We start from the raw sequence: 12,144 nt of genomic DNA, 5'->3' as shown, positions 1-12,144 counted from the left end.
CAATATCATTATCTTACATGTCAAATTTCTAATCTCCATCGTGTCAGCTGATAGATGCCCACTGCTAAGCATTTTCCTCAATGATCGCCACGATCACAGGTCGGTCCAACCAGTGTCACGCATGCTAAAACTAATTGTGATTTTTAAAAAAAAAAAAAAGATGTAGAGTTGTTGCAAGTAAAACTAAAATAGATTGTTAAAGGTGACTTGTAAACTGTTCTGTAAAACTTAAATTTATTTTAAACATTTTTGTTGTACAATAAAGTATGTATAAATAAATAAAGTAACTTTAAATGAAATCCTCGGAAAATTTAGTTCAGTAAGTTACTATCGTTAACCGTAATTATACATGTTACGCAAGAGTCGTTAGAACGCTGTAAACAAACTAAAAAAAAACCCGGAGATATGACGCGTTCGCATGTTGTCGCACGACCCGCGCTCCGATGCAATTTGTGGGAGACAATTGGTATAATTCAATTGCTACGAGTAAGTAGGCCACGGGTCAACTGAGTGATGATGAATGACAAGATTTGCTTAGTTTATGATAATGAACAAACAACATTACGAGTTACATATATATGTTGAAGTAAAGCTATATACTAAAGCTCATCATATCAGCTGTAGGGCGTTCATTGGACATAGGCCTCTCCTGTAGATTTGTAATTGAAACGGTTGAAAACGTCCTGCTTCTCTTAACGCACTTAATATGATCGTCTGCCCAGCTTGTAGTTGTCCTATGCCACGCTTGCCAATCAACGGTCTGCGGTCCAAAACTTTAAGGCCAAGGCAGCCATCTGTTCTGTCCACTGCCATTTGCCAATCCACTAAGCTATAGCTATTCGTCTACGAATCTATTCCTAAGTCGATCTTGTAAGCAAATTGCTTTGTGTACACGTACAGAGATGAGAGACAACACACACACTTACAAGACACAGTAATAGAAACGACGGCAAACTTTAATTGTAATATAAAAAAAAGTATCACAATTCCTTTTTTAATAGGTCTATATGTAAAATACATTATTGTATTTAACAATTTCACAGTCTGCTCTAACATATCTTTGTAACATCAAAACAGGAAAATTACATGAACAAAAACAAAAACGCAATATTCGTAAACACCGTGTTATTGCCATTACTGACCATCTGATAAGCAGTGGTTATTCTTTAACTTTAAGTATTATTGTATGCCTATGAGAAGTCGCTCTTGATTAGAAATCTCGCTGTTTTTGTGTTTATTGTGAATATAATTATGCTATCCGCAGCACTAATTCCCATAATGAAACTTTTTACGTCAAACCTATTTAAAATTAATATTTTAATCTTCCTATGGTAGCCAGAATATATGTTTACAACTTACGTTAAAATTCTCCAGAAAGAACTTTTAATTTTTAGTTTTTTTTTAAAAAAATTATTATTAAAAATATGAAATATATTTATTTTACCTAAGTTGCAATATTAAAGCTTAGTTCTTAAAGATAATGTTTTTTATCTCAATAATTTTTGAATCACGATTTGAATTTTACTGGTATAATGTTCTTTATCAAAAAATATGCGTACAACGCCATCTATCGCCAGCGTCAACTATCTTTTAAAAACAACGAATATTAAATCGTTTCTCCTTATAATATTACGAATATAACGACCTTTTAATGCATTTCAGTGAAATTACTTATTTACCAATCATATTAAGTATATGTAATTATATACTATAATTAAAGTAGTTATATTCAAAGTAGTTATAATCATATATAGGTATATTATGATTTAGATAAACATAATAAATACAACGACGTCATTGTATAATCACGCAGCTGTATTGTTACATAATAAATGGGTAAGTAGGTTTGACCAAAATGGCAGATGTATTATCTTGTAAGTATCGTTAAATCATTTGTCCATGACAAATATCTCAATTAACTACTCATTCGTGAAAATACTAGCGTTGCATGATTGTTGTATAATTTGTAACGGTGATTCGCGCTTGATAATTATATAAGTTTAAAGTATAAAAATATTTTTTAAAATACGTAGCTTTATTAAGATAACTATTAAATAATTGCCACTCAATAACAATTAATGAATCAATTTTAATCAAATATAATTTCAATTTTCATTCAATTTAATTAAATTATAAGTAATTGATTTTTAATCTTTTATAAATATGTTTTCAAAAAATTAATTAACAATTTAAAGTAAACTAATTCAATCGTAAAGAAATTTCATCTTTATCTTCACCTTTTTTTTTAATACTCAATTAATAACAAAGTAGTTGCAATGCACAATAAAAATGTTATGAAAACTTAACGAATTAAAAAATATATTTATAAATTTGTACTAGTCCCCTATCAAAAGTGAACGTAAATTTCGACATTGCCTACATCTGTCAGGATGGCCGAGCGGTCTAAGGCGCCAGACTCAAGGTTTACCTTGCCTGATATATCGGGTAATATGTGCGTTCTGGTCCTCTCTGAGGGCGTGGGTTCGAATCCCACTTCTGACAAAACTTTTTTACATACAAATTCATTTTATTATTTTTTTGTTGTTGTTAGTTGATGTTGAATCTTTTTAATTTTTTATTGTTCGAGAAGGACATTCCTGTTTTATTATCATTCTGTTTGATTGTTACAAAAAAGCTAAAACAATTATAATAAGGATTATAATAAATATTTATAATAATAAATATAAAAGATTAGAATCCTTTTAAAATAAATAATTTCACACGCCATTCGTAATCCTCGGTAGTATAGTGGTAAGTATCCCCGCCTGTCACGCGGGAGACCGGGGTTCGATTCCCCGCCGGGGAGACTTTTTGGTAATGTTGTGATGTACTTTTTATCAATTACATACGTTCAAATTTTATTATCACATTCATTTAATTTCTAATGTTTATAATGAGCAATTTATGGATTATTTTCATATAAATTTTAAATGTTCTCTGAGCATTTCGTGACATATAAGTCTTACTTATGTATATTTTATAAGGTAGTACAGAAAATCCTGCCCTAGGAAAGCGCGATGAAGCGGGGGCTGAGGAAAAGAGAGAATGAACCGTGAACGTTATCAGATTGGCCACCTAAGGCGCGGTAATGCGATTTCGGTAGCACTCTAGTCGTATGCTATCTGAAAACAACTGGTTGACCCATTTATCTTTATATAACCGACATTTATTAAGCTTGTGAAACGGGCATTTGATAGCTAATCTGTTTACTATGAGTTTCTACCTATAAAGAAAAAGGATTTCTACCTATGCACTGACCATAAGGATTCTAGAAAATTCCTCACACAAGTTCGTGGGCCAGGGCAGCTGGCAGCAGTGCCTGGTCAAAAATAGCAACCTCGTCACTAACTCATTTTGCCAGTTTAAGTCACTATGTATGCAAACAATAATCGAACGAGTTTCAAAAAAACCAGAACGGCTGACAACGCCTTTCACCAATCAATAAGCCAGGCCAAAAAATATACATAAATTAAAATTTGTTATTTTTTGTTCGCAGGCGTGTCGCGTCGGTGTGATGGTGCGTGAGGCCACAGTGCTGCTGCTGGCGGTAGCACTGTGCCGGGCAGCCACCACACTCGACTCCGAGCTGGGCGTCGGCAAGGCTATCAACATCTTCATGAGGTTAGCGGCAACACATGGCTGTCAACATAGACCATCACCATTATTTTTAACATACACCATCTGACACCTACCAACGCTAAAAAATACTCAATGATTTTATAGATTTAATAGAGTTGTTAGAGAGCTATACTTAGAACTTCTCTGAAAGATCGAAACTACAATCAATTTGAGCTATATACTGGCATCATTCAATCTAAAGAAGAGCCTATATCAATACCGGTCGCGGTTTTTGTTTTGCGATCACTTTCACAAATATTTAAATTATTGAAAATAAAATTTACGCAATAATAAAAATGAAAACATACAGAATTTTCCGCGACTATATATCGATTCATTCAACAAACCTTTTATATACATGGCGGACACAAAATGGCCGGTCTATTTTAAAAATTAAGATTATAAGTTTTAAAACTTCTATTGATTAAATTGACTATATATAGTCCTTATCTTTAACAAAGCCCCTCAAATTATAATTCTAAACCTGCTAAATCGCATGAGACAGCTAATGGACAGTTGAACTTTGTGACAAAGTTCGAACAGAAATTTAAAAACTAATTCTTGTTGCAGTGTCTGTGTGGCATCAAATCATTTTTCAACATGTTTCTTTAATATAGGAGTGTTAAAGTCTTAAATGTTTTTTTTAATGCATAAAACATTATCCAGATATGGTTACCTCAGTATATGCATGCGAGTGGTGCCACGTAACGACACGGACGGTTGGGTGTTCCGAGAACCGACGGTCAGCGTGTTCCGCGACGTCGAGCGCTTTACGCTGGTCCCCAAGCCGCGACAGCCCAAAACACTGTTCGATGGCGACTTCCACATGGAGTTCTGCGATAACCTGAAACAATTGTTGCAGGCTTATTTCAGAGATTTTAGCTTTGAAAGGTGAGTTCACGACATTAGATTTACACATGAATATTTCTAATTAGAACCGATCCTAAGGTTTTGAGCGCCCGAGGCAAAACAAAATTTTGCACTGCCATGGAAGAATGTACAATTTTACTGTAAATTAAAAAAATATATACGTATGGCAGAAAAATTAAATAACACAATGGAAACCGTCCCAAAAATAGTTATTTACTTACAAGCGATTCTACATGGAATAGCATAACGAAAGCATTTGAAAAGTAAATGATGCTATTCTTGTAGCGTACTGGTGATTTTTTATTACGTTATTTATTAAAAATTCAACGACTTATATAATTAAAATAAATATTTTTGAAAATCGAACTCGAGAAATTTTATCATACTTGGTTGGTTCATATCGGCGCCTCTCAGTTGCTCGACTTGCCCGCCTCCCTTATCAGGCACTTTCTGATGTACATAGCGTGTTTCAGGTTACCATGATTAGTTAGATAACTTTTATCTTATTCTTCTATGCTTTTATATTTTAAATTGATTCAATTAATAACCGCAGGTTCTCGATGTAATGTTATTTTTTAGGATTTTCAAGAGAAAATAGATTGTCCTAAATTGTTGTAAAGAGAATATTAGAGTGCAAGGAAGGTGGGATACCTTGTCCTATGCCGCAGTCATTTGTCTTTGTCCTCCTCACAAAAGATCAATTTTTGAATCTCACTGTTCAATACCACTAATTTGAAAATTAGTGAACGAATGTAATACTGACATATCCGCTGTTTCTGTACATCGTTTTTATTGCAATATTTTAAGTTGTTTACCTGACTGAATACCCTTATCCCCATTAGAATAAATTACCATGATTTCCCTCTACTACGCACTTGTGCTATCCTGTTTGACTTTATTTGTAATTTAAGTTAATATTGTCTGCTTTTTGTGTTTGCTTATATTTACTTGTGCAATTTGTTCCAAATTAGTGTGTAAGATTTATATTAGTAAATTGTAACAGTAAACTGATAATCGTCATTTCAGCCCAAAGACACCCAATGCAACGCAAAGATATATATTGGGTACATATCGAACTTCAGAATTTTTTAACAACATAATTCAGAGACATTACCTGAAAGTATATTGTAATACCGTACACTTGTCCACAAAAAACTTACCTAATTTAATGATGCAAAAAAATATGTTTATTAATTTTTTGTACTTGTTACTAACTTCAGGTTAGAGCGTCCATGGCGCGCTTTTACTGCCGGCTGGCCAACTGACATAATGGCGAGGAACTTGGGCATCAACTCTTCATTTATCACCGGAGATCATTGCTATGTCCTTGTCCGAGTTTCCAGGTAAATTGTTTATTTATGATCTACAAGCGACAGTAACAAAAATATTATAATCAATCAACAGTATAACATAAAATCAAAGATTACAAGCATCAGCATTATTAGTGGAAACAGCTGTGCAATCAATTCGTCACAATGATTATAATAATATAGATTTGATTAAAAATGTGAAGTAAATTAAAATTTCAAAGCGTCATACAATGTCAACACACGATTTTTAAAACAATACTTCTTGGTCTTGTAGAGGCTCTTCGGTGCGCTTGCTGATCACAGACCATCATACCGATCATCATTTAATCCGTTGGATGCCCATTGTTGGACATAAACCTCCCCCATAGATTTACAATAGGATCCGTTGAAAGCGGCCTGCGTATAGTGTCTTCCGACGACCTTAACAAGACGTCTATCCATCTTGTTCTACGCTGCGTTTGCCGGTTCAAAGTCTCCACTTCAGAATCTTGAAGCCTCAACGGTCATTTGTACTGCACGCTATATAGTGTGCCCACTGCTACTTCGACTCGAAAATCCTCTGGGCTATATGGGCTACTTTCGAACGTCTACGGGTCACCTCTTCCCGGATTCGATCTCGTAAAGAAATCCCGAGCTCATTGGCTAGTTTGGAAGACGGCTCGTTAGGCGACCGTTGCCTTGCCAATGACAAAGATCACGTTTCATTACGAATCAATATTAATTTGTCGTAGACCATCTGTTTAAAGCATTGTGATATAATGAAGGAAAACATGTTTCGTAGTTTTTCGAACGCTGCCAATCCTAGTTAAATTTTACGGATTAACATCTTTCTCAAAGTTGTATATTATAATTCTAGATTCCGAGAGACAGCCAAGTTAAGCGATTTGCCGTCGAATATAGGCGTAGAGGACGTGGTGTTCGAGGCCATACAGGAGTCGGCCATAGGCGACACTGTCTCCATCGCAGACTTCATACGGAAGTACGGCTCGCACTACATAGCTTCGTACATTACGGGTAACTCTTTATACCAGGTAAGAAAATTTATCATTATTTGTTTGGTTCTACATGGTGATTGACTGTAGGTGTAAAACTAAAATTCCTATTACTACTACATATTAACATTAATTATTGTTGACAATTTGACCCTGCAGACTGGGCACTGTCAGAAGTATAAGCTCATGGAATTCCAATAAAAAATAATAAAATTATAAAAAAATACGTTGCATTACAAACTCAACTATAATCTTTTTATACATAGTGAACGTAAATAAGTTTAAAGCTTTAAAGCTTTTGCTATCTATTTGCAATCACCCTGAGTATAAATATACATCATGCAAATTCTCAGAAGGCATGTATATCAATAGTTAACGTAAGGCTAACATTAAAACCTAATACCGCTTAGTAGTTGTGGTCTGCTGACACAATTTGTTGATAACATATGTATGTATGACTAATGAGCAGCAAGAGACCGCGGTGTACACGCCGTGGCACGTTTGATTCAGCGGAGAATAATATTTTCGTTTGAATAGCGTGCATCGTCACGTGAGAAAGCTGAACTAAGCAAAAACGTTATATCAAGTTTACACAGAAACGTGTACAGTTTTCTAAACATCGATAAAAATCTTGACTTCGATAGCTTCCTCTACTTCGTTCACATATATTTATTTTATACCTACAACAATATAGTTGATTAATTACAGTAGTCAAAGCAACCTATGAAAGAAAAAAATTGATTCATAATCAAAAATTAAATATCTATTGAAACAAAACCCGCTTTGCCACCCGTAATATTTTTTTTATGTATAACTTACAATAAAAAAGTTAAAAAGGCCTGATATGTTTAAGGATGTTTGCTTTATAAATTTATCATGAGTAAACTGAATGGGGTGTCCAGTTGGCCTTGCCACAGTTAAAAGCCTTTTTCATTATTGTTCTCATATTATAGAGTATTTCAGTAGATACTTTCACAGCTATAATAACAGAACATGGTTTTATGTTATCGATCTTTTTAATAATTTTAAAATAGGAATATTAATTAATAATAAAATGAACACTGTTAATTACAGTAATTTGTTTCTATATATGTACTTATAACATTTATCATCATCATCATTTCAGCCATAAGACATCGAATGCTGAACATAGGCCTTGCCCATAAATTTCTAATAAAACCGGTTGAAAGCATCCTGCATCAGCAGTGTCTTCCGACGACCTAAACTTCTCGATGTCTGCCTTGTTCATATTTTACATAAATGTATATAAGATGTTTGCCCATTATTTTATTTACAAATATTAATTTTTATATTTTAATTTCGTCAGGTGTTTGTTTTCTCGCGCGGAGTGTACTCGAGGATAAAGGAGCGTGTCAAGTCGCAAGGCGTCAAAGATATTCCACCCGCCGAGATGAATAACTTCTTCTCCCCGTTTTTCGCTGAACACGTGGGCGCGGTCAAGGTTTGGATCGAACACTAACGCGGCCTGTTTCTATATTTTTGAAATTGTTATCCATTATTACAAATACGTAAAGACTAAAAATTATTTATTATTTTAGGATTTTTCGAATATTTACTCAACATTTTTTTACACGGTTTCATACAATATTTATTTTGTTCTAACACAATTCTTAAAAGAAAAATTATTCTAGTTTTGACAATGCTTACAGAATCTTATCGATACAGCAACAAAAGACAAATGAGGGATACTAAACCACGGTTTTTTTCCAGTCCGTTATGAGCGTGTAGCTACTGTCAACGAGTAGCGATGAATAGTTGAAAAATTTAATTTAATTTTTAGTTTTACACACTTCAGGTGTTTTGTAAAAAATGTATTATTTTAATTTTATAAATTCCTAGGTAATATGTATTTAATATTTAAACCTTTGCACGATTTTTGGGACAATTTTTAGAGTTTTCTCATCTTTCGCATACTTTTAAAGTTAAGGACTATGTTCATAAATACAAATTTATCATAAGTCACATGTGTTTTGACACGATTTTGCGCACACTTCTCGGAAAGAATATACCGTGTAAAAAAAGTTAAGTATGTATCATATTATTGTTTATCTGTATTACTTTCAAATTCAAATAGAAGCAGGCCGCTTCTTTCCGTGTTTACATGCAAAAGACATTTCAAACTTGATTGTTGTTGCTTTACATCGAATGTGTTATCATATTGTTTCTAAATTTCTTTTCTTCTTTCCATCAATTCATTATTTCTGGCATATGCATCTAAATCATTGGTTCATCACTTTACCGCCAAAAATGTCATTTTGAAATAATAGATCAATTCGAATTCATTAATAGATTTTTTAATCTGTGGTAACTTCATAGGAATGTAATAAAAGATGCTCGGAAAATTCAAACATTTATATAAAATTACAATGAAGCATAATAATTTATACTTTTTTTTAATTTGAAAAAATACTTTTTCCGAAATTATATAAATTTGTAGGGATATATGGATGCCATGTCACGTAGTTAGTAACAAGGCACTTGACAGTACATACAGATAATAATGAATAAGGTTAGAAAAAACAATCATATGTCAATGGCACCATTTGTTTTCGATCCAAATTTTGGCCGCAAACTATCTGCGAGTACACTCTGGTAAACCAATGAGGTTCCAATGAAGTAAACTTGTGAAAACTGTGTCTGCTCTCACCTCCAGGTATTTGTATTCTCTAGAACCGCCTACTCGATGATCAAAGAACGATTAAAAAGCAAAGGAGTAGCGGATATTACTGCTAAGGAGTTAGAGGGATACTTCTCGCCATGGCATGCAAAACATATAGGCCAAATCAAGGTAAAAAAATAAAAGCACTATCTTGTACAGTGTAAAAAAGGCAAAAATAATTTAAAGAATTAACAATTTATATTTGTTTTTGTCATTAGTTATTTTAGGCAAGTAAAATTTGTTTTGTAATTATCATAAACATATTTTCATTCACGTTCAATTTTTCATAACCATTTTGTTATTAAATGCAGTGACCATCTGTAACATTTTCATCCGCCATTTTGTGTTTATTATTTGTCTTGCTTTGTCTATGATATCATTTCTAACAAATCATATTCATTTAGCTGTATTGTAATAAATTACAAAACGTTTATTAACGTCGATATTCATAAAAAATCCAGAGTATAAGTTTTAATAAAATGAAACAGATACTTTTTTAATACACCATTTCTTTGAAATATTTTTTTTCCATTAGCCAACATACTAACTTTTAGTAAATATCTTTTTCCAAAAGCATATTTTCAAACGTTGAATTGGCCCCCAAAAGTATTATAACATTCATATTCAAATATTTTAGGGGACCGTTTAAGAAATATGTACATTACTAAAACCTCGATGGCACAAAAAGAATGGAGAATCAGTAACTTTTTTTTTTGATAATAATGAAATTTAAATGCATATATTTCTTCACAGTTCAGATTTCCAACGGTGTTTTAAATGTTCTGAGGTCTCATCTGTAATCCGCATTGAAGTGTCTTAATCGACACATTTATTTATTCATTTGGCCCCCTATTAGAGCAATCGTATTTTAAAGTGGGCCTCTTTACAATAATTTATGATTATAATAGCTTAATAAGTAACAATTTTTTTAAAGTGTTCAATTTTATTTTCACAGGTTGCCAGTGGAAATAAAACAGTAGAAAGCTGGGCTATGAAACGTCTTCGAGTTCATTACTATATTTTCTCCTATCCCAGTCTTCTAAAGTTACACGGGGAGCCATCTTTATTAAGAAATTTAGACACACTATTAGGAAATGAAGCATTATTGCAGTTAGAATTAAAGACGTTATCGCCGGCTTTTAAAGACGCGAAGAAGAAAAAGTGGTTCGAAGAAGTGATAGACAATTATTTAAAACTATGGGAAAGTAATATGTGACAAAGTTCTAAGCTAACTCCTCCAAAAACTAATGCATATCGGTTTTACAAATAAAAATCATGCTGCTATCTAGTTTAAACATTTTAATGCGACTTCACAAATGGTTGTAATGATCAAATGTAATTTTATATGATAAAATGTAATTTGTTTATGGTTTTTACAATAAAGTATAAGAAAAAGATACTTATTGTTATCTAAAGTAATAAGATATTTCAAGTGTATATCAGCAACATAAATAACAAGAATAATTGGTGCACTTGTGCAATTGATTACTGATTCTGAATGTATTTAAAACGGAGTAATTGATTTTCAAAATTAAAATAATTTCAAATTTGATCTAATTTATGTCTTCCGTGGCATTTTTATAATCAACAGATATTGGAATGCACATTTGTCAATAGTATTTAAAAATGAGAATGCCTCTTCAATAAATTAATTAATTTTAAAAAGCCATTTTAAAAGTTACTACATGCACAATCTGGTGCAGTTTGTCGTCTCGCACGCACAAACTAATATAATACTACATTTACGTAATCACAAAATAAATCAATTTGAAATAAATTTGAACATTCGATTTCTGATTGTGAATTATGCTTATTTATTACATGTTACATTAATTTGAATGTGTTTGAATAATTGTATTGTAAAAACGTAATTGTACATTTTAGATATACAATGAAGCTACTTATTACTTACATTTAACGAAAATGAATTTTGTAAATAATTAACTGGTGCCTTATAAAAAAAAAGTTAGTAAAATTTTTGAGCAAAATTTTGTTATCTGTTGTTTAAAAATCTTTTAGTCGATAACAATAATTTTTGGTAAAAAACCACAATTTTGTCGATAATGAGATATAGAAAATTAGTAGACAAATATATTATTTTACATATCTTTTAAATAGAAAATTATGAATGATGCAAAATGATCTACTTATTTAAATAATGATTATAAATTGAAATAATTTTTCGTACAGTGCAATAAAATAATGACTTATTTGTGCGTGATCAAAATTGATAATGCATTTATACTATCTATGTTTAATATAAACCTAATGTCGATGCGTGTACATAGTTCGTGGGATTGTGATTTATAAGATGAAATAAAATTGTTTTGTAATTGACTTTATTTTTTTCATTACTTTCTAGTACTTATGTATACCTTTACGCCCATGTACAAATTATAAGATATCGGTAATAAGATTTCTTCCTCATTCAAATGTGAATCAAAGAAAACACGACGGTATACAATAAAGTAAAACTTTTAGAAATACTTGCTGACCCAGTAATTCGTTTTTCTCGTCTTTTGAGCCCATAGACGCCCACTGCTAGGTATAGGCCTTTACTATAGATACTTAGATATATCCCTCATATACCATAATGGCCACGCTTAGTAGGAAGGTTGGCAATCGCAGTGTGGTATAATGGTACAAGTAGTACGTTGCTGCCCATTCGTAGGTG

The 12,144-nt window shown here is 32.3% G+C and overlaps 1 protein-coding gene and 2 non-coding genes across 5 annotated transcripts in view; all 3 read left to right on the top strand.

Moving 5' to 3' along the window:
* LOC137923704 (torso-like protein) overlaps positions 1-11,759 on the top strand; it is a 70,760-nt gene extending 59,001 nt beyond the window's left edge. Inside the window, exons 2-7 of one of the 3 annotated variants that reach the window (XM_068766948.1) lie at positions 3,497-3,621; positions 4,285-4,509; positions 5,709-5,831; positions 6,655-6,829; positions 9,465-9,599; positions 10,426-11,759. In XM_068766948.1, coding sequence (XP_068623049.1) covers positions 3,515-3,621; positions 4,285-4,509; positions 5,709-5,831; positions 6,655-6,829; positions 9,465-9,599; positions 10,426-10,686 — 1,026 coding nt within the window. In that variant the 5' untranslated portion in view covers positions 3,497-3,514 and the 3' untranslated portion in view covers positions 10,687-11,759. Of the gene's footprint in view, positions 1-3,496; positions 3,622-4,284; positions 4,510-5,708; positions 5,832-6,654; positions 6,830-8,117; positions 8,253-9,464; positions 9,600-10,425 lie in introns of all 3 variants that reach the window. The other 2 variants (XM_068766947.1, XM_068766949.1) reach the window with 2 other exon arrangements.
* TRNAL-CAA (transfer RNA leucine (anticodon CAA)) lies at positions 2,385-2,502 on the top strand. Its single transcript has 2 exons — positions 2,385-2,422; positions 2,458-2,502. It is a non-coding gene; the product is annotated as a tRNA-Leu (tRNA).
* TRNAD-GUC (transfer RNA aspartic acid (anticodon GUC)) lies at positions 2,735-2,806 on the top strand. Its single transcript has one exon. It is a non-coding gene; the product is annotated as a tRNA-Asp (tRNA).
* Positions 11,760-12,144: the final 385 nt, after the last annotated feature.

The sequence above is a fragment of the Battus philenor genome, unplaced genomic scaffold, assembly GCF_028537555.1.
Source record: "Battus philenor isolate CCGP_79_NKW_IND1 unplaced genomic scaffold, ilBatPhil1.0.hap1 SCAF_22, whole genome shotgun sequence".
NCBI classification, from domain to species: Eukaryota; Metazoa; Arthropoda; class Insecta; order Lepidoptera; family Papilionidae; genus Battus; species Battus philenor.
The sequence above is the reverse complement of the archived record's forward strand: the minus strand, read 5'-3'. Positions and strand labels throughout refer to the sequence as shown.